General features: G+C 41.8%; 1 protein-coding gene across 4 annotated transcripts in view; it reads left to right on the top strand.

Moving 5' to 3' along the window:
• The window catches only part of abl1 (c-abl oncogene 1, non-receptor tyrosine kinase), a 66,812-nt gene extending 43,519 nt beyond the window's left edge, over nt 1–23,293 (top strand). For 2 of the 4 annotated variants that reach the window (XM_034191643.1, XM_034191645.1), the window contains 10 exons: nt 6,414–6,575; nt 9,399–9,694; nt 14,599–14,871; nt 15,027–15,111; nt 15,215–15,392; nt 16,261–16,445; nt 18,966–19,118; nt 19,211–19,300; nt 19,525–19,650; nt 19,875–23,293. In XM_034191643.1, coding sequence (XP_034047534.1) covers nt 6,414–6,575; nt 9,399–9,694; nt 14,599–14,871; nt 15,027–15,111; nt 15,215–15,392; nt 16,261–16,445; nt 18,966–19,118; nt 19,211–19,300; nt 19,525–19,650; nt 19,875–21,541 — 3,215 coding nt within the window. In that variant the 3' untranslated portion in view covers nt 21,542–23,293. Of the gene's footprint in view, nt 1–6,410; nt 6,576–9,398; nt 9,695–14,598; nt 14,872–15,026; nt 15,112–15,214; nt 15,393–16,260; nt 16,446–18,965; nt 19,119–19,210; nt 19,301–19,524; nt 19,651–19,874 lie in introns of all 4 variants that reach the window. The other 2 variants (XM_034191642.1, XM_034191644.1) reach the window with 1 other exon arrangement.
• Nucleotides 23,294–23,370: the final 77 nt, after the last annotated feature.

The following is a 23,370-nucleotide window of genomic DNA, read 5'->3' as shown; positions in this document are numbered from 1 at the left end:
GGTTTAACAGTGGTTAATTAAATAGCCACAGATCTCTTAAGTGTGAAACTGCAAAATTGAAGAGACAGAGACCTGTAACAATAGGAATTTGTGTGTGTAGGGCACATGGCTTTAAGGTTTGGTCATCGTCTTTCTGACTAATGCAAAAGTAAGGAGCAATGTAAAAGTAATGCAATGAGTTATTTTCCATAGACTGTAAACAAGTGAAATAAGACATTACATTTTTTAAAAGTAGTGAGTAGTGTGCGCTTGGTTTCGGTGCAGAAGGTTCTCGGTTCAAATCCCACCTGTGCCAATTAAACATGCAGATCCACCTCGGATTTGCTGTGGTGACCCCGAGCGCAAAACAAGGGAACAGCCGAAGGGACTTACTAGTGAGTACAGTGTGAAATATTATTTTGAGTACTGTTCATTACTCGGTGTGCTTAACATCAAAAGCACAGGAACAACAAAGTGCTGAGAAACATGGTGGAATGCAGACACATAGTTTTAAAGTGCACTCAGTAATGTCATTCCAATTTGAGCTGGCCGTTAAGGTCAGCTAATATCGTCAGCTATCACTGGACTCTGTGGATAGTGTTATCAGTGGTGACTGTTTACTTTCCTACAGTCAGGCCCATAAGTAGTTGGGCAGTAACAATTTTTACCTCCGCCAAGGAGGTTATGTTTTCAGTCGCGTTTGTTTGTCTGTCTGTTTGTCAGCAGGATAACTCAAAAAGTTTTGAATGGATTTTGATGACATTTTGTGGAGTGGTTGGAAATGACAAGAGGAACAAGTGATTAAATTTTAGTGGTGATCCGGATCCCGATGCTAACGCGTTAGCATGTCTATGGCATTTTCAGTGTTAAAAGTTAGCATTAGGCAGTTGCAGCTGTCATCACGTTCGGGTGTATTTGTTTTCAAATTGTAATATTTCTTAAATTTATTTTTGTTGAAATTTTGTGGAGTGGTTGGAAATGACAACAGGAACAAGTGATTAAATTAAAATTTTTATTTTTTATTTTTAAATTAAAAATAGAGGTACGCTGTATAAAAAAATGGCTGTAACTCCTAAATGGTTCTTACAGTATTTTTGTAAACCCCTCAAATTAAAGTTTAAAACTGGCTTGCACATCACATAACCACAGTTTTTGAACCTGGGGAATGATAACTTAAACTGGCTGTGTTGGCTTACATCATTTCAAAGGCATACTGCATGCATAGAGTGCATCCATATGTTTGTATTTATACCTCAGCCAGATGTGAATCCATGGGTTTACGACCATATCCAGTACCCCCAGATCCGTTGTAGTGGATCCACGTTGTGCCAAACTACTTTCCTTCAGCCATGTTTGTTGGCGTGAGTACAACAGTTCCACACAACATGGATCCCCAATCTTGTTTAACGTATCATTTTCATAAAAAAACAGTAAGGGCTGAGGTATAAAAACAAAACAGCAACTTTGTTGTTCCTGTTTTGTCATTGTATTTAATGGCATCCAGCTCCGATGGTGCCACATCTATAGCTACTGCTTGGTTTTACTTTGATTCATTCTGTAAATAAAGAAAAAAGTCACATGGAAACTAACAGTACAGGTTTTAAACATCAGTTTTTTTTAACTATTAAAGAACTTTGTTCCACATATGACTGCTACACACCAGTGGTGTAATTTTTGACAAAATGTGAAGCAAAAGAACCTAATGAGCCAAAGCATTTGGACTGTTTAAGTACCCGTCTATGTTAGCTCAGTAATCTTTAGTTAGTCTTGGTTGTTTTATCATTCTGAGAGTGTGAAAATGAAACCTTTCTGGAAGTTGCGGTTTGTTTCATCATTTTTGAGGTTTAGTTTGGTTTCCTGACAGCTGTCTGTTTTGCACCAAATAAATGGTTATTTTGGGACAGGCGATCATATTTTCCTGCAAGTTAATTTAACATATTCATCATGCTCAGTTTTTTTTTTCTTTATTTTGTTAGCACATATTTTTTACTTTTTTTGAGATGTGCAGGTAGTTCGGTGGATAAGAAGCTGTGCTCGGTTAAAATCCCTCTCACACTACCTGTTTGTTTCCTCAGACAAAACAGTGTATATTGGAAATGGTATTTGTTGGGGAAGTAACCTGAGTGAGACTGGTGGGCCATCTAGGGGAGGAGTCGTAGACCCTTATTTGCCTCGCACTGTGCACTCTGGACATGAGTACTGACACAAATGGCCCCTGGGCCTATATAGGACTCGCGTCTTGCTTTTGTCAATGAATGCTCTAAGGAAGGTGGAAGTATAGAGCTACTCTCACCTATTGTTTTGAATAAATGCCTTTGCATATCTCAGACATTGCATTTAGTTTTCATTACCCAAAAATTGCTATCATTGGAAATAGGCTTGTACTTAACATTTAAGTATTAGTTAAAGCGCTTTGAACTGAAGTGCTGAAAACTCTTAAACCCCCTTTACACAGGGACGGGGTCTGTCCAGCGGTCTTTGTGTGGTCATGGAATTGCGTTGAACACCGCATGATGCCAAAGTGGCGCTCAGCTGCCACCAGAACCTTTCAAGGTCCGCACAGTATCCTCTCATTAACCATCATGACTCTTCGGTGGGAAGTATGAATCTGCACCTGATTTCTGCAGGAGAGACGCCAAACCCGGAAGACACACAAATACCACTGAGGCCATGCAAAAATACCTCACAGACTGACTTTGCATGACTTTGTGTGACTGTCGGGTGGTCACGGGGTTGAACGTCGCAGTCAACAACAGCAGATCGTCCACTGATACATGACCGGAGTGATGTGAGTTTGGACATGAACTCACGGGGGGGAAGCAATATCATTTCAATATCACAGCCAGTGGGCATGCAATGATCAGGGCTTTGTGCCATGATTTTTAAGTGCAAAATAAGTTCCTTCTCAATAACTTCTCAATAAGTTCCTTCTCAAATAAGTTCCTTCTCTTGTGTGTGTGTGTGTGTGTGTGTGTGTGTTTAGAAACCTTGAGTGGAGATATTTGCTTTATAATTTTCCTGCGGATGAAGTTCATTCAGGGCTTCTGAAAGCTCCGGTGTCAATTCAGCACAAAAGGGCATGCAGCTTAACTGTCTCCGAAAGCGCGTGTCACGTCAGACAAGTAATCTGCACCCTGATTACTGTTATGATGACAACCTGTAGCACTAACTCACTCAAACGCTGTCAGTATGGAAGACAAAATGAGCTAAATATTAAATGACTCCTTTTTCCACATTTCTGTACTTGTACATTCATTTAGGATTGTGTGTGTGCGCACGCAGGTTTTTTTTTTTTTTCCCACACCGCTGTGTGCTGGACAACACCTTCGTGAAAAAAACCTCACGTGTAACATTGTAATATATAAGTAGGTACATTAAGTTCATTGTGGACTTGCCACAGTTTTGTCCTTTTTTTTTTTTTTTTTATCTCTTTATATTTTTCATGGCTCAGTTATTTTCCAGCCATAAAACGTCAGTGAAAGGCGTTCAGGGGTGCCAATTTAAAATTCTTGGGAAAGGGGGAGTCGTGGGGGGTGGGGGGGTGGGTGTTGATCTCAGGACCAACTCCAGCTCCACTTGCCACAGCTTGTAGACGAATCACGTTCTTCATTTATTTTGGTAAACACTCCCCTGTATGTCACAAGAGTGCTGATTGGACCTTTTTGTGGGTGTGTCCTTGTCACAGCGAATCAAAGTGCAGCTTGGTCGTGAGTTCAAGCGCGTGCATGCATTTCTCCCTCATTCAAGAGGATGGAGTCAACTCATCAGCAGAAAAATGACCATTGGATAATTAGCACCTTTCACTGGACTTTCTATGGCTGGAAAACAACATAGCCATGAAGTTGTTGTTTTTAAACCATTGCAGGCAGGGACTGAAAGAAAGTCATGCAACTTGTCCTTTTTCTCCTCTTCTGACCAGATCGCCTCATGGAAAAACTTTGGATTATACAAATAATGGGGGGAAAAAGAAAACGGATGGTCAGTCAACATAAACTTTAATGTACGAGTATATATAGACACATTCCACGTGAGGTGTTTTGTGCAGGTACTTCAGGCTCACGGCAGTTTATAAAAATGCATGTGATAAATCCAAACTGAGTGCACTGTACAGAAATGTGGAAAAATGATTCATTTAATATACTTTTGTCATCCTGTTAGTTGATGCTACAGGTTGCCATATCTTTGAATAAAACAACATATACAGGTATGCCATATCTTTGAATAAAACAAGTTACCGTATTTTCCGGACTATAAGTCGCACCGGAGTATAAGTCGCACCAGCCACTTTATCCATTATAAAGAAAAACAAACCATAAATAAGTCGCACCGGAGTATAAGTCGCACCAGCCACTTTATCCATTATAAAGAAAAATAAACCATAAATAAGGTCCACTGGACTATAAGTCCCATGGACATACAGGTATGTTAACATGAAAAGTTCAGATGATAATATTGTGACGGCTACCGTTTTCGGATGCATATTTCACCAGTCGCAACTTGTAATCTGCAGAGTATGATTTTCTTTTTGGTGGCATTTTTTCGGGCCTTCTCCGTTGTCTTATGTTATCAGTAACGTTAAAATTTTTATTTTTCTATGGTAGTCAGAAGTCGCAGGAACAGTCACACAAGCCTCGAGTGCCCTCTCGTGAGCTGCATTTTACCTACGGATATGTTTGTATTTTGCGGACCACATTGCGAGCCGAACCATGCAGCACCTACCTGCGCAGCTCATGACCACCCAGCGGTGTCGATCCAGCTCCTTCCAAGTGCAGACGCTAATCCTCCGCCGTCGCTCAGTGTTCCCATGCAGCTCTCAGCGTCAACTCTGCTCACACTGATATCCAAGGGTTGAAGCTGTCTTGTTAGCCGTCCCGGAATAAACACCATGTTCGTCTGCTTCAAACGCTTTTCACAATCATCGATGCCAGCTCCTTCCAAGTGCACACGCTAATCCTCCGCCGTCGCTCACCCAATGCTCCCATGCAGCTCTCAGCGTCAACTTAAACACTCTGCTCACATTGATATCCAAGGGTTGAAGCTGTTCTGTTCGCCATGCCGGAATAACAGCAAGCACCGTGTTCGTCAGCTTCACACGCTGTGGGTGAGGTGAGGAATATGCATCCAACGTTCTGTTCTCTGATTGGTTATCGCGACCAGCGTGAACTATAGGATGGCCGTCATACTACAGTGCCCATGATGCATTGCATTTCCTTTTCCGGTGGCCATTTTAAAACATAGATCGACTCTGTCACGTAAAATTGTTTTGTTACAGTAAATTAATTGAGATCCTACCGGTATATTTTTCATTTATAAGTCGCACGGGAGTATAGGTCGCACCCCCGGCCAAAACATGTAAAAAAGTGCGACTTATAGTCCGGAAAATACGGTACTTATATTCACTAGCTATGTTACTTCAGTTTGTTCATGTTCTCTAGTTATTACACACAAAAAAAAATCACAAAAAAAAAGTATCCTAAAAATAAAATTCTTTCTCTGGAATTTGGCCTCATATGTCCAAATTTATTCCTCGAACCTCCTATTTTATAAACGTTTCTTGGGGGAGGCCTCTCAAACTCCTACCGGCGGCCTTCTCCACATGCCACTGTTGGTGGCATCATGGCCCTTCAGGCAACTCCAGCCTTTTTCATCATGGCCTATTGGCACCCCTGGGTATTAATTATACAGTGATGTCATTTTTCTGCAGATTTAGCTGATGCCATGCGTGAATGACAAGGAAAAGTGTGCGTGCATACAAAAGATAATAAAAAAACTGCAGCGCATGAAAAATTAACCATTTAATATTTAGCTTGTTTTGTTCTCTCTATCGCGCTCTCACTCTCTTGCACGTAGTCATGTGTGCTCTCTCTCTCTCTCTCTCTCTCTCACACTCTCACTCTCACTCAAAATCCAGCATATATGTCAAAAAAGCAGCAGATCTTTGCATCACCTCTGTGGATCAGGTGCATTTTAACCTGCACGACAGACTTAAAGCTGCCGCCGTCCTGTGTAAAGGAGACCTTATTGAGACACATCTTGACATTTTGATGTGTGTTGGTTCTCAGTAGAAAAGAAAATTTAAACATAAGAGATACCAGAAAATGGAGAGGTTGAAACACCAGTGACATTTTGAGTCATATGATCCATTTTATTGATTTTAACTGACTGATTGACCACAAATGATGATCTGATTGTTAAAGCAGAGTGGGTCAGAAAGTAGCAGAATTTCAGTAGCATATGAACTGGGTTGGGTTCAATTTGTTGTTATTCTCATCATGAAACAGCTCAGAATTGATATTGGCAGCTGTTTATCCAGATTGCTGAACATTGTCCTGTTTGATTGGTCATTAATCTCACCTTCATCAATGCATTGTTTAATGTTCTGCCTCAACTTTTTGTGAACTATGGTTTGATAAACTGTTTCTTCATTTCAGAAGCTCTCCAAAGACCAGACCTCGAAGGCCAGGGTCTGACTGAAGCAGCCCGCTGGAACTCCAAGGAGAATTTGTTGGCTGGACCAAGTGAAAATGACCCCAATTTATTTGTTGCCCTCTATGACTTTGTGGCCAGCGGTGACAACACCCTCAGCATTACTAAAGGTAAGGAATGTTGTGTAGACAATTAGACTAAATCTTGATTATTTTTCTTTCTTTTTTAGCCTTCAAAATTTTTCAGTACTCAACCAAGTGGCTTTCATCTAAACATTTAGATATCTTCAGCCTGGTTGAGTGAGAAGGTTCATCAAGATGGTATCCACTGTCAAATATTGTGCGGCTTCATTCTTCATTTTGTTCAACTGGGAGTATGACAATAATTGTAATTATTATCGTATGTATATCTGTAACTATATAAATCATCTTGAGGGATGATCAGTGGAAGTTGGTGCCATGCTGTTGCAGCTTGTGTGTCATTTAGAGTTGACTTGTCTTTTTAATGGCATAAACTAGACGTTGACTGGTAATTTACTGCAACGTTGGGGTTTGATTGTGTATGGGAACCAACTAAAATTTAATTTACTCACACAGGTCATCGCTAGTACAAGTCAGTCTCACTTTGTTTAATGAACTCAGTCCCAATGCAGCAATAACAGCCTGCATTAGTTATTGCTCAGTGCCACTGTCCGTGGTGCAGTGAAGCAAATTCTAAAAACATTTCACTCTCCTTTGCCGTATATGTGCACTGCATTTGTCTCTGATGCCTGGCGTGTGTGATACGCACTTCTTACTACCCAATCAGGTAGCATTTTCCACATAATTCCACATAAATGTTTCTTGTTGTTTTGTATATTTTTCTCAAGGCAACTGAGACTGTACAGGTGCATAGGCAGAAGGGCAAAGAGATGATTCCCCCAACCACCTTAGAGTAAAGGTCCACCTTTGAAGACATTTAAAAACATTTTTCACATGACAACAATAATAATTATAACAAAAAATTCTACAACTAAAACATCATTCAGTTGTTATTCCTCTGTGTCCTAGTTTTATGATTTATAGCTGTACTAAATGGAATTGGTCAGCTATATTAAAGAAATCCTGTTACATTTTTTAAAATAAACTGCTTTTCATGTTTAGATTGCTTCATCATTTCATACACACACCTGAAATACACTGTGTGCCCATTTCGGGCTTCACTCCACTCAGTCATACGACAGTCCTTTATGTTCTAGATAGCACCCTGGTTCCAGAAAAGTGTTAATGCGCTTCTTAACCAGGAGTCAGTATATGTGGTTCCTACAATGTCTCCTTCTCGCTCTGTGTTCATCCCTGTCTGACTCTCACTTCCTGATGATGAATTTTTTTCCACTGTACAAACTGTGAAACAATGCTGCAGATGGGTCACGCAGAGGAAGGAAGGAGCAGTCATATGCACCGAAATAAACATTAAAATTAAAACGCACAGCGTTTTTGTATGGGTTAAATGATTGAGAACAGTCCCATGTGGCTGTGCCTTTGTTTACTGTATTTGTGCATCCGCTTGCATTACTTAAGAACAATTACTGAGACAGATGTAAATTTTTAGTCTTCCTTTGAACTATTTTCGACATGCGGTAAATGGATTGCATTTCTGTAGTGCTTTACCATCTGGTGGCAATGCTTAAAGCACTTTACAGTGATGACTCAAGTTCACCGATTCACACAGACACTCGCACCCCAAGGCGCTCAACTGTACACTGGGACCAACTTGGGGATTAAGAACCTTTGTGGTTTTCTTGTTTGACAGTGAATTGACATGATTATCTTCTGGTCTCAAGCCCACATCTTTAATTTGTAGCCCGTCACCTCACTGATATGATAGCTGGATTTCTACTGAAACATTAATGCCCCCTCCTTGGAATCAACTGTTTTTTCGATGTCTCTTATCACAGGCAGGCTGACCTTAAACATTTAAACATACTTGTGCTTTGACTCTTACAAGCAACTTTGGGAAAGACGTTTGTAGAAACAAGGCACTGATTCAACTCATTTTATTAATATAGCACCAAATCACAACAAAGCTACCCCAAGGCGCTTCACACAAGTAAGGTCTAACTTTAACAACCCCCTGAGCAAGCACACAGGCGACAGTGGTAAGGAAAAACTCCCTCTGGTGTTTTTGAGGAAGAACCCTCACGCAGACCAGACTCAGAGAAGTGACCCAGTGCTGAGGTGATTCTAACATGTGCAAAGTTACAAATAGTTACCAAAAAAAGAGTGCGTAATCATGCTAAGTCCATCTTAAGGCCAAGCCCACAGAGATCTGGGTCTGTGGCCATCTGCTGGTAGCTTGTTTGACTTTTAATAAGGAATTATGGTAAATTCACAGCAGCATAGCTATAGATTGTTTTTCAGTCATATGTAAGTGGAATAACGTTTTACTCATGACTATATTTATCTATAGCAGCACCCAACTTTCCACACAGCTCCCCCGATGCCAGCTGTCGATTGCGTCCACCATACACGTCTGTGGACCCAAAAATGTTGAAGATCTTGTCCTTGATGTGGATGGCTGATCACTTGCTCCTTCTGGATAGCTCCACAACCTATGAGTCATTTTGGACTCTACCATTTCATTGTATATCAAATCCATCACCAAATTTGCTTTTTTACCACCTCAGACACATCTCCAGACTCCAGCCCTTACTTCCTAATTCTGTGGCCAAGACCCTCATCCATACCTTTTCACCTCCCACCTGGATTACTGCAGTGGTGTCCACTCTCTGGAACGCTCTTCAATCTGTGATCCACAATGCTGCTTCTCTGGACACTATTCGAGAATCATCTGAAATCTTCCCTGTTCCCTAATACCTAAAGTCTCTAACTACATCCCCCTTTGCCTTCGGTGTTCTTGAGTATTTTGACAGGCACAATGTAAATTAAAGTTACTATTATTATTTAGGTGGTTTACTGAGATACTGACTTATTTCATTGTCACATCTTGATTAGGGGAGAAGCTACGTGTGCTGGGCTACAACCACAATGGCGAGTGGTGTGAAGCACAGACTAAGAATGGCCAGGGTTGGGTCCCATCCAACTACATCACACCTGTCAACAGTTTGGAGAAGCACAGTTGGTACCACGGGCCTGTGTCACGCAACGCAGCGGAGTATCTGCTCAGCTCTGGCATCAACGGGAGCTTCCTGGTGCGCGAAAGTGAAAGCAGCCCCGGACAGATGTCGATTTCTCTGCGGTACGAGGGGAGAGTTTACCATTACAGGATTAATACTGCGTCTGATGCCAAGGTAGGTCTTGTTGAAACCGATGTATTGTTAATACACGCAATATGACAATAGCACTATTCCAAATGTGTTGGTGTTATTTTATCACCACATTACTGGGACTCTGTCACATTACTGGAAAACTTTTAAAAGTTTAATATGTTTAATAACCAACTTGGGCAACTGCTTCTCACCTGTTAAAATTAGCAACGGAGCTTTTATGGCCACCATACTGAGGTTTTAGAGATGGAAGAAACTGACAAGCTTATTTAAAGCTATGTGCACCTTCAGATGCACCTGCTCCTAATATCATCATATATTTGATTTGTGTTGTATTTAAACAGGTTTTTTTTTAAATAAGCTTTGTTTTTAAAAAGTTTAACTTTTGTGTTACAGGACAATATGCTAATAAGAAAATTACTCTTTTTTTCTGTTATGCCCTGTAAAAGTTGCGCTAATGAAGTAGAAAACACATCTGAGAGTTGATTTTCTTGGAGAAAATTGATATTCTGTGCACTTAAAAATTGTGCTGACGATAATTTTGTGACTGTTCACATTTTGTCCCCCACTAGTAAGTGCACACCCCAGCAGGAGGTTACAGCAACATGTAGCAAGAGCGTTTCTGTTGTTTTGTGTCTACTGCAGTTGCAACATATGAATAGTGAATGATGTGCAGCGGTACTGATGGCAGAATTTTAGTAATGGTAAAGTGAAATCAGCAGCCATCACGTTCATCATCATGTTCCACACATGCACTCAAGTCCATTGTGTGGATTCTGAGTCTGGCATGGAATCCACGATCACTTATATTTTTGGTGAAGTTACCAGTCTTGTGGCTTTGTGGATGTGGAAAAATGCATTTTAGTTGACCCCTCATTAAAAAAAAAAAAACCTGTTTCCATGTGAAATTGAAATGCATCCACAAGACAACTGTGATGCTCTGCATCCATAATAAAATACCCCCAAGAATAGGATAGTAGCTGCAAATAGCTCACTGCATGTTTTAAACAGTCCTCAGATTTTATGAAATGTTTTGTTTTGATCACGAATGTCAAAGCTGGATAAAGGTTTGTAGCTATAATGTCTTTCTCCATAAATAAGTCATGATGCGTGCATGCTGTAAGTGTAGGCTGTCTTACACTAGAGGTGGTGGTGTGGGATTTCCCTATAATGTTGGCTTGCTTATGTCAGTCTCGGCTGTGTCGCCGCTCCAGTCTGTGATGCAGAGAGGTGAACTCACTTAAGGAATGCAAACTATGACAATTATGCCACTAACCACCACTGTGCTGCTCATAAAGGTCAGCAGACGCTGACGCCCCATGCTGAGACATTCATTTGCACAGACAAGTATGCACACATAAAGAAGCAGACAAACGTAGACACACACACGTCGTCTCATACATCATCAGCAGTCTTAAATTACTGAAAAGATTCCATTTAATTTAATAAAGCTTGATACGTAAAAAGAAAAATGCACAATTCTACATTTTTGTGATCAAGACTAAGGATGAGGATTGCTATGTTTCCATTATCGATTATTCTTGTTGGCCTTCACAATTTTCAGAATCAGTGCAGCTGTTTTCCTTGTTGGTAGATTCAGGTCTGACATCATGACACATGAGTATTTTGCAATGTGGAACTGTCAGAAAAACATGCTGGCATTAATAATGGAATCCTATGACGTCTGAGGCCTACAATTCCAGTGGATTGAAAAATCTGGAACCAGATCTCAATGCCGATCCAAAATTGAGGCCACCGGAATGGGAGGCACAGATGTGAAAGTGGGTAGACATGAATTGTGCACTTGTATTTTAAAATTTTTTTTAAAGTATCTTATTTAGTTAAGTCGCATTCATTGAAATGGAAAATATAGACATAATGCTTGTTAATTCATGGGCTGCCACTTCTTCATAGGTACTTATTAGTATTTCAACCAGGCCTGTCAGGCAATTAAAAAATCTAATTAACTAGCGCATTGCCCATGGGGATCCATGGGCTCTAGATTGGGTAGTGTTTAGAAAATAGGTAGCTGACATTTTTCAAGGGTGGTAATTAATTATGCAAAGCTTGTATAATGAGTTGGAATGGTGTGAGAATCCAGAATGTTTTTAGAACCTTAAGCTCCTTTCACACAGGGCCCACTTCGAGTTGCTTCCTGTGGCATCATGACGACGCAGGAATGTCTGCGTCAGGTGCGCGCAGCAGGGGGGAGAGAAAAGGTAAGAACGCAGCCTGCAGGTTCTCTGCACAGAGGAATCAGAGTACACAGTTTGGCTGCAGACAGACTGTGCACTCTGGCTTCTCTTCTAGTTTATATTTGTTCTTGTGCTGAGCTGCAGGTCTGCGCTCTGAGTTCTGTTACAGTTTATCTTTCCTCCTTTGACCGTGAGATGTATGCGAGCAAACGCACCGTCCATGAGCAAATGTGGAGATGTCTGGAATTATACTTGATGTGGACATGTCCTGTCTCTGGCAATCAGTCTGTGAGCAGGACTTATGTCCTTTTTTGTCCTTTTTTTAACATAGTAATGAGAGTTTGAGGGGAGAACAAGGAACTAATTGCAGCCAGACACTTTTTTTTTCTTCTTTTAATTGTTCATATGTGCGCGCGCGAATGAATCGTGCGAGTGGACTGGATATGTCCGGACTTTTTACTGGATGTGAACATGTCCTGTCTCTGCCAATCAGTCTGTGAGCAGGACTTTTATGGACTTTATTTAAACACATTTGTGAGAGAAGAGCGAGGAGCTGCTGCAGCAGCTGCAGTCAGTATTTTTTTGTCTGTGCTCTTTCTGAGTGTCGTTTTTACTGCATTGTGTACACGGTATAAAAACAATCCTGCATGATTTATATTTCGTGAACAATGAGACACAGCAGGAATTATATTGTTGTCAGGTAACGTTGTATTGTGAGGGTGTGGCTTCCAGTCACGCTGAGTACCGTCCTGTTGCTCTGATTTGTGCTGAAACCACTTAATTTCTGTCGAGTACAGGATGCAAAAATAATTAAACATATTTAATTTTTGGAGTCCGATTTGCTTCGTCCTTTGCATCCCTCGCTCTGTTGTGGCGTTGAGCTGCATCGTCTCGGCACTGGGTTTCTTTCACGTGGCATCGTCATGACGCTGCACGACGCAACTCGAAGCAGCCCTGGTGTGAAAGGGGCTTCAGACTTCAATAATTTTTAGAAGAAGAACTCAGCCCTTTTATTTCCTGTTAATTATATACTTTTTTTAATGTTAATTTACTGTCTTCATGTATTTAGAAATTGATTAGGTTCTTGTTACCATAAACACACTATTATTGTTATTATTATTATTAGTAGTAGTAGTAGTAGTAGTAGTATCATCATCATCAGTATTATTATTTTATTTTAATTGTATTACTTGTATTTTGTTATTTGTTAAATTGACCACAATGGAAATAAGTGTTTTCACTTTCTTGTGTCATCCATGTATTTTTAATGTATTTACAATTATATTCTGTACTTACATTGAGCTTACTAAATAAAATCACACAAGCACTCACTCACGCTTTTAATATATAGATTTACCCCCTCCTCCCCACTGGAATGATGTGTGAGTCCAGAATGTAATTATCAATGTCCATTGTTCAGTGTTGTTAGCTAATGTCTGTAGTTTCTCCAAAAATATTACTCCTATCAACATTCCATTTTGGCGGCGTTCTTCCTTGACCCAAAATACATAAGCATACCAAATAAAAGGCCACTCTGAAATGTGCAGTTTTGCTTCATTGGGGGGGGTCAGAAAACCAGTCAGTATCTGGTGTGACCACCATTTGCCTCACGCAGTGCAACACATTTCTTTCTCATAGAGTTGATCAGCAGACAGATGCCATCGAATGTGAGTATTTGCCCACTCAAGCCGGTTACCTTGTCAAAGGAGAAGTGCTCACTAACAGATTTAGACAGATTTGTGAAGACTATCTGAGAGAAATAGGTCTTTTGTGCATATAAAAAAATGTTTTAGATGAAAAACAGGAAATAAACAAGTGTTGTGTTTATATTTTTGTTCCCTGTGTGTGTGTGTGTGTGTGTGTGTGTGTGTGTGTGTGTGTGTGTGTGTGTGTGTGTGTGTGTGTGTGTGTGTGTGTGTGTGTGTGTGTGTGTGTGTGTGTGTGTGTGTGTCTTGTAGGTTCTATAATAAATCTAAAGAAATGTTATTTTGGCAGGCAGAAATTTAAGCAAATATCTCTTCTGCATCCTTTAAGGTGTGGGTCATTATGAGATTTTGTGAGTCTTCATTGTGTTGCAAATTTGAGGAAAAAAAAAGTTTGATTGCTGTACGTTGTGCAAAAATAATTTCTTCCAGCGAGATAGGGGAGTCTTTCATGATTCAGATTGTGTAATGTGTTTTGTTCGTCAGCATCCTGACTCTGTGGTGTTTTTACTTTGAATTCTGACTAAAGTAAGATGAGTGGGGTACTTCCTGATGTTAGCTTACTAGTTAGGGTTTATCGGTCCCGTTACTGGGGCAAGAGTATTGACGTCATGAATAAAATCAAAGCAGCTCCCTACTTAGGTCGTGATTTAGTTGACATCAAAATAGTTTTACTTTCAGCTCATCATGTGTGCAGTGTTTTTCCTCCTCTTTTAGTCACTCTTCAAAGCCTTTTCATGTTTCTTGACTTTCCTCCATTAAGTTGCAGTCGTGGCTCTTTATTTTTTTAAAATTCTGCCAACCAATATACTGTATTCCCACAGTCATTCAGTCATGACGCGCATTTTTAACTGCACAAAATTCACTGACTGAACCTTGTGGAATGAAATCAGGTTTGTTAATAGCACTCATACTGTAGAACAGGAAATCTTTGTGGTTTTGGAACTGTGCCATTTTAAAACCGTGGTTATACCCTGACACCAGCAGTCGACCCATGCCAACTTAAATGTGGAATCTTGTCCTCTTCCAGCTGTACGTCTCGTCAGAAAGCCGATTCAACACATTGGCGGAGCTGGTGCACCACCATTCCACAGTGGCCGACGGCCTCATCACCACGCTACACTACCCAGCACCAAAACGCAACAAGCCCACCATCTACGGGGTTTCACCCAACTACGATAAGTGGGAGATGGAGCGCACTGACATTACCATGAAGCAGAAGCTGGGAGGGGGCCAGTATGGAGAGGTCTACGAGGGCGTGTGGAAGAAGTACAATCTCACTGTGGCCGTCAAGACTCTTAAGGTATGAAGTCAGAGAAAACTCTGTCCACATGTATGTTTCCCTTTATGGGCTAATTATAATAAACATAAATAATTTGGCCAGGTAATGCTGCCACCTGGTGGTAAATAGATACAGCTGCAGTCTGTGTCTTTACTCACTTTCCAAACAATGTTTAGGAGGACACGATGGAAGTGGAGGAGTTTCTTAAGGAGGCTGCTGTTATGAAAGAGATCAAACATCCCAACCTGGTACAACTACTGGGTATGTTAACGTGGCTGTGGAGCAACATCAGTAACAGGTTTACATGCAGCTCAGAATGTGGCGGTAATGACCCATTTTTGTTGTATCCTCGTGTTCGCGGCAGGCGTGTGCACACGGGAGCCGCCGTTCTATATAATCACAGAGTTCATGACCCATGGAAATCTACTCGACTACCTGAGGGAGTGCAACAGAGGGGAGGTGAACGCTGTGGTGCTGCTCTACATGGCCACACAGATCTCCTCTGCTATGGAGTACCTGGAGAAAAAAAACTTCATACACAGGTGGGTGTCGCGTTTTTGAGTTGGGTTTGTGTGATGGCTGATCTTCACAAACAGCATTCATTCAGATAAAAGAATGCTGTTAGACAGACTATGAATCTCACTTGTGTTTCTCCCTCTCATGATCCCAGGCTGTTATTACAGTATAGACGGCTTGTGTTGTAAGATGGTTTGTGTGTTGGAACATGTTTCGTCAGGTCTTGTAGAAATAAGGATACGAGTTATGACTTTGATATTTGCCAAACTGTATTTTAAATTTTCAGCTTGACGGGTCTCGACATGTTGCCCTGCAGAGTGGCAGCGTTACAGCAGATGTGGCAACAACCTTGATACGCCTGTCTTAACTGGTGCGAGTGACTGGCAGTGCCCTTTAATTAGTCTATGTATTTTTATAGTTCAGTGTTTGTTTCCATGATGGCCCGTGTCCCATCCCTGAGAGGAGGTTTGTTTGTTTTTTAAAAAAAGATGACATGTCTTTATTAATATTATAGCCTACATGAAGCATCAACATTTTGGCCATTTGGTGCATTTTTTTTCTGTGCATGAACAACCACACACCTGAGCGTTGACGACCCCAGTGGCTGGAGAAGGCTAAGTGGACACCTGTGGTTCACCTTGCTAGTTATTTTGTAAATGTGGGGATGGACCGATTGTCTGCCTGGGTGGCTGCTATCCAGGACACAAGGTGGTTCTGTGTGGTCGTGGTTGCGTTGAAGCGTGGCACTAACACATATTCTCAGACTTGACATGATGAAAGGATCTGTACAAAATGATGAGTCTGGATCTGGTGGGCAGATGTGTTGTTGATAAGAAGTGTGTGTCCACAGTGTGGTTGGTCTCATTTGTCTTGTCTGTGTATTCTCCACTGCAGGGACTTGGCCGCCCGTAACTGTTTAGTTGGGGAAAACCACCTGGTGAAGGTCGCTGACTTTGGTCTGAGCAGACTAATGACTGGAGACACCTACACAGCTCACGCTGGGGCCAAGTTTCCAATCAAATGGACTGCTCCAGAGAGTCTGGCCTACAATAAGTTTTCTATTAAGTCTGATGTTTGGGGTAAGTTCGAGTGCAACTGTGGAACACTGGTTCATGCAATGCTCATTCATTCTACCTCATTAAACAATGGAATTTTGTACTTTGCATTTTTATTGTTTGACTGTGTTGAAGGGAAATTTTAAGCAATCTGAGTGGTGTACTTGCTAACATGGCCACAACAAATTACCTAAATGGAATCCAGGAGTTCTTTCTCAATAAGACCCAGAAAGCTACCCAGCATTGCACTGGAGGCTCTGAGGGCACTCTGAATATCAACCAGAGAAGTTGTCATGCAGATCTTGGTGGACATTCCATGTTGTATAAGGAAGGAGCTCAGAAAATGGGCTGTGATGAGACTAACTAGAGGCAAGTTGGCATTTGTTAGATGAGTCTATGAGCAGCTGACACACCATTTGTAGTGTAGTGACCCTCAGTCTGCTCACAGAGGAATCAAAGCAATAAGTTTCTCCAGATCCACACCTCCCGTCACATTCAGGGCAAGTGATGGCACATGTTTGACAAGTGACTGATCCTTTATTGAGCTAGGCTGGTATTCCTAGCAGGATGTTGGACATATCTACTACCAGGGTACCGGTGGTTGATCAAATCTCTTGAGATTGTAAAGCTGGTGAAACTGCATAAGAGGGAAGGTAAAGCTGTATGAGTCTATAATACCTGGTAGGGGTCGACTGATTATCAGTGCCGATTTTCTGCATTTTTGTGGATGTTTATATCGCCATTTATACGAATTATAATTTTTTTTGCAGTGCTGCATGTAGCGACTCACTGCTTGGCAAGCTCCGCAGTCCCACCTCTGTATTTTTTAAAAAGAGATAGCCAGTCAGCGACTTTATTGGTTTGTGAGGCCACAGTGCTGCGCAGTGGCAGCTCAGGGCAGAACAGAGCACAGCTGAAAACAGCATCTCTGTCCGCCTGAGTGAAAGAAGGAAAAACTCCATCAAAATCCTTCATTAAATAATCCAGAGTGCCTCCTGTGTCCATAGCTGCTGATACATTCAGAAATTAAGTTTATTTTAGTTTAAAGGCTTTGTGTTTCCCAAAAACCCCAAGTTTGTTCGAAGGAGAAGAAAGAACACTGCAAAGACTGTATGAGCAAGAGGAAAGGATATTTCATGCATTTTAATTTATTTATGCCATTTCAAATACAAAAAATAAATCAGGTTTCTCAATATAAAAAAATTGGAAAATTGTTCCTTAAACTCAAACTGAAAGCAAATCTCTACAATTTGATGTAAATTAATAAAAAATATAAAAGCCAAGATGATGGGTTGCATAAGTAATGGGCCCATTTGGTATAATACCTGTAAATAATCAGTTTTATTGCCAGTTTTCTTCAGACAAGTCACAGTATGGATATATGAACATTTCCAAGTCACTGAATATGTCTTGGAATTTATTTGCATAAATTATCAAGAAATACAAACAGTATGGTACGCTATGGTAAATCTGTATGGAGTAGACAGTTCTCAAAAACTGAGTGACTGTGCAAGAAGGAGAAGAGTGAGGAAAGCCACCAAGACTGCCAGACAACACAAAAGATGTTATAGACTTCTCTGGCTGCGATTGGAGAAATTGTGCATAGTACATGTTGCATTTTGCCTCACCAGTTATACAGCTTCATGATGAAGTGGTATAGAGGAGGACTTTCTAAAAAAAAAAAAAAAAGACCTGAAAGTTCAGCTACAATTTGCCAGTGCGTACATCTGAGAGGCAAGCCTCGATTTCATGTTTTGTTGTAAGAAAAGATTATTTACAGGTATTATACCAAAGCGTTCCATTACTTATGCAACCCATCATCTTGGCTTGTATATTTTTAATTCATTTATATCAAGTTGTAGAGATTTGTTTTCAGTTTGAGTTTAAGGAACATAATTTTCCAAATTTTTATATTGAGAAACCAGATTTACTTTTTGTATTTGAAATGGCATAAATAAATTAAAAAGCATGAAATACCAAGGGGCCAAATACTTTTGCAAACCACTGTACTTCCTGGACTTAGCCATCAGATGTGTATCTGTACGTAGTGGAAGTGTCGACCTTTGTGAAAGATTCACTTATCTTGGCAGTGACATTCGTCTCTGGTTCCACTGAGATCAAAACACACCTCGAAATTGCTGATAGTCATGAAATTGCTATACAGAGGTGTTTGACGATGTCAGTATCTGCAGGAAAACTGGGTCCAAGTGTTTAGAATCCTGGTGTTTCCAGTCTTACAATATGGTTATGATACTTGGACGTTAACCAGTGACTAAGGCGATGACTGGTTCATATATGGGGCTGCATTTTCCAGAGAATCCTCCAGTGTCATGTCAAATACTACCTTAGGGAGACTTAGATGAGTTATATTTTTAGGGAATATCAGCTGGGTGATTTTTGGCATGTGGTATACTTTACTGGGCATAATCCACCATACAGAAACCTCGATGTCACAGCAACAGGGACAGGCCAAGTGGATGCGACGTATCGGCTGATTGTACTAGTGCCTGAATAAAATGACTGATCTTGTGCTTATGTTCCCAGCATTTGGTGTGCTATTGTGGGAGATTGCCACCTATGGCATGTCTCCTTACCCTGGCATAGACCTGTCCCAGGTCTACGAACTGTTGGAGAAAGACTACCGCATGGACCGACCAGAGGGCTGCCCTGAGAAAGTGTATGAGCTCATGAGGGCCTGTGAGTAGCACATCCATTCAAAGTAGAGCTATTCTCTGTAATTCTATAAACAAAGCTACAAAGTTGTTTTTGTTTTTTTAATTCCCTACCAGGTTGGAGGTGGATCCCTTCAGAACGTCCATCTTTTGCTGAAACACACCAGGCTTTTGAGACAATGTTTCAGGAGTCCAGCATCTCTGATGGTCAGTGGGTTTTAGTCATCTTTTTCATTTCTTGAGGTTATCTGTAAGTTGTAAATGTCTATAAATGGGCATGAATTCCTGTTTTCGTGGCTATACACAGCTGTGCAAATGTTTAATCACCCTGGTGTTTCCTTGTGTGTCATCTGCCCTCCAGTGATGATTAATCAATGCTTAAATCTCAACTTTTAAGGGTACATTTTGTTTCAATATTTCTTTTCTTGAAGAGGTTGAAAAGGAACTTGGGAAGAAAGAGAAGAAGGTTTTGTGTCCCGTCCAACAGGCTCCAGAGCTCCCCACTAAGACCAGAACACTGCGCAAAAACATGGACAACCGGGATGGAGATAGTCCCGGTGAGACACCCTTTCGTTCTGATGTGGTTCATAATATTGGATATTCATGTATAAAGACAATGATCATTACAAGTTGCAGGGCACATGTTTGATAATCAGATCCACAGATAAAAATTAGTTTCAGCAAACTTTTGTCACTTTGTTTCTTATCTGGATTATAAGTACAATTTTCTGCTTTTTCCTTTATACCTGATCTATGGGTTTTTTGTTGTTGTTGTTCTCAGAGTCAGTGGAGCCAGAAGCAGCAGTGTCTTCACCCATGCTCCCTAGGAAAGAGCGCCCCCTCCTGGACAGTACCCTGAATGAAGATGACCGTTTGCTTCCCAAAGACAAGGACAAGACCCGCGGCAGTGGCTTCCTCAGCCTCATTAAGAAAAAGAAAAAGAATGCACCTGCTCCACCCAAACGTAGCTCCTCCTTCAGGGAAATGGACATGCACAGTGACAGGAGGGGCATGGCTTCAGATCCTCGAGACAGTGATGCCTTCAACAACGGTGCCATTAATGACAGCACACATGGGCCCGAGTCCTCAAAGTTGCTAGGTACTAACAACGGACCAGGAAGCATCACTAATGGGGCCCCCACCTATCCGGGACCTCTGTTCCCACGGAAGAAAGGAGGCCCAGTAGTGCCTGGTCTGGGGGGCAAGACAGCTACCACACCGCCTAGTGAGGATGAATCAATGTCTAACACCAAGCGTTTTCTCTGGTCCTCCTCTGCCTCAAATGTGCCCACCGGCTCTGACGGCACTGAGTGGAAGTCTGTTACACTGCCGCGAGACCTGAGCCAGCGGCACTTTGACTCAGGCACCTTTGGTGGTAAGCCAGCTCTGCCGCGCAAGCGAGCTAGCGAGAACAAAGGAGAAAATGTCCCTCGGATGGGAGCCCTGACCCCCCCACCCCGTCTGCCAAAGAAAGCAGAAGAAACCGATGAGGCGTTGAAAGATAATGAGTCTAGTTCTCAGGCAGTAACACCTAAGCTGGTCACAAGACCAGGAGTGCAGGGTCTAGAGAACTCAAAGACCAGCGCTCTCTCCGCTGAGCTTCTCAAGCCCAATGTCTTCCCAGCTCTTGGTGCCGCCGGGGAGGAGTGCAGGGCCCGTCGAAACAAGCTTACGGTGGACTCTGCTTCTGTCAAGGAAAGGGGAAAATTCCAGAAAGCCAAGCCAGCACCACCACCACCTCCCCCTTCCAATGCCAAACCAAACAAGATCTCCCGTAGCCCCACACAAGAACTGCCCTCTCCATCCGCCGCCTCAGATATTAAGGCTAAGGGCCTCCCCTCAGTCTCAGAGCCACAGCATGCATCGACTACCAGTGACCAAGCACGCACACCCCTTAGTGAGGGAACAAAGAAGTTGCCTCTGAGCTCCACCTCCAAACCTCAGCCGTTGAAGACCTCCTCTTCATCTACATCTGTGACCACCTCTGCCTCTTCCCAGAGCTTAGGCTTGCCTTCCTCGCTCACCTCCCCAGGCGATCTGGCTTCACCCACTACCTTCATCCCCCTAGTGAACACACGGCGCTCTCTCCGCAAGACTGTACCCCGCCAGCCGGCCGAACGCACACCCAACTCAGCCGTGACACGCGAAATGGTGCTGGAGGGCGCCGAGCGTCTCCGCGCCGCAATTTGCCGCAACTCTGAGCAGACGGGCAGCCACAGCGCTGTGCTGGAAGCCGGCAAGAACCTGTCCAAATACTGCGTCAGCTACGTCGACTCCATCCAGCAGATGAGGAACAAGTTCGCGTTTCGCGAGGCCATCAACAAGCTGGAGAACAGTCTGCGTGAGCTGCAGATCTGCCCCACTGCCACAGGGGGCGCTAATACACCACAGGACTTCAGCAAGCTGCTCTCATCTGTCAAAGAAATCAGCGACATTGTTCAGAGGTAGCGTTGTAGAACGTGTAATTACGAGACTTGACGTAACCGTCTTACTGGCCTTTTCTGAGTTCATGACTGAGAGCGACGGGTGCAGCTCGCTGCAGAGGTGTGTGGGATTCCCATGACACCGCGCTTTGAATTATTTAGCCTGTGGTTATTGTGGGTGGAGTCAAAATAACTTTTGTTTCAGAAAGTTTGTAATATGGAAACTATGAATGAACAGTATTTGTTGGCCTTAATGAGAGCCTTGTATTGGGGCCAATTCCTTGTCAACTTTTCACCATTTGTGTTGAAAATGATCGTCTCTTATGTATTCTTCTCTCCTCTTATTAGCACACAAGAATCCTGTGATATTTCTCTTTTTAATGCTGGCGACAATGTGCTTCATCTTCTTCTGTAATACAAACTGATCTCTTAATTTTCACCTCTAAGTTTGATTTATTTACTCAGTATTTATAACCTGATTCCCATCTTTATACCATTTCATCATTGATCACTTTGTGAAAACAGTGATTGCAGTTTTTGCAGCCATGTGCCTTTAACACACCACAATGAATTTATGTGTTCCCATGTACATGTTGAGAACAAATGGTGCCTTAAACACTGCTGGCAAAATTGTCCGACTTGCCATTTAAAGAAAACCATGTGGAACTTTGATTTTAGCTGGTTTTGTCAAGTGCCTGAGAATAGTTGGAGATAAATATTTGACCTCATACCAAAAACCTTTGTCTCCTGTATGAAATGGAAATTATCTTTAACTCTGTACTGTTTTTTTTTTTTCTTCTTCTTGAAGCTGCAGTGTGTAGGATTTATTGGCATAAATTAATATAGCATTCGTATCTGTTAGTGTATAAATTACCTGCATCAAACTCGTGTTTTCCTAAATTTAGACTGAGCCCTGCATGAACACAGGAGCAGGCCCCCTCATGGAGGCCACCATCTCGATACAGTAGCCCAAAAGGGACATATTTACTCACATTTTGCAGCATCACTAGAAGACTGAAGAAAAAAAGTTTGCTCCTGTTTGAGAACCCTTGTTTTCATGAAATTATGGATCATAAGTCCCCAACACCAGAGAAGCAACAAATGTGAAAGGAAGCAAAATCACAATGGCATAATGCAATCTGCAACCTCACCACTAGATGTCACTCAGTCCTACACACTACACCTTTAAATTTTACTTTCTTCTAGAAGCCATCAAAAGCCATCAGTGGCTGCTTGGCCACCAAGCAGTATGGTAGATGCTTTGTTCGTTTTTGTGACCCCTGGTAAAGCACAGTGGGTTTTTTCACCTCATTTTCAGAGGACTCATGTCAAAGTTTAAACGCTGTTTCAGATGCCTTTCTACTCCAGGAAAGAGATCCTGTGGGAAACACTGGACTGAAATGTCTGAATTTCTGTCACTTGCTGTCTTTAAATAATGTGTAGTTGCCAGTTCCACTGTATCATGTTGCTTCGTGCCTATTCTGTAGCTCATGGACACTTTCCAGTAATAGTGCTGTAGTCGTTTCACCCGGAGTGCCATCTGACTGCGACGTTCGAGGACACACGTGAACTGCAAGCTGCCTCGAATTCATTACGGTACTGTCAGTGTCAGCTGAAACTTTATTTTTTAAAAATTGTGCCTTTATCAATCATACCACTATTGTGTCTCAGCCTCCTCAGTTTGTAGACAGAATTGCCTTTGTAAATATGTTCCTTCCTCTGTGCAATTTTTGTTGCAATAAAATACAAAAGCAGTTGTCCTACTTGAAGTACAAAACTGTGCCAGTGCTTTTGCTGCAGTACACTCAAATGCAGTTTGGATTTTAAAAGGCTTTCAGTTGCAGGCATTTTTTG

This window comes from Thalassophryne amazonica, chromosome 17, assembly GCF_902500255.1.
Source record: "Thalassophryne amazonica chromosome 17, fThaAma1.1, whole genome shotgun sequence".
NCBI lineage: Eukaryota > Metazoa > Chordata > Actinopteri > Batrachoidiformes > Batrachoididae > Thalassophryne > Thalassophryne amazonica.
Note: the sequence above shows the minus strand (reverse complement) of the source record. Positions and strands in the feature narration are given on the sequence as shown.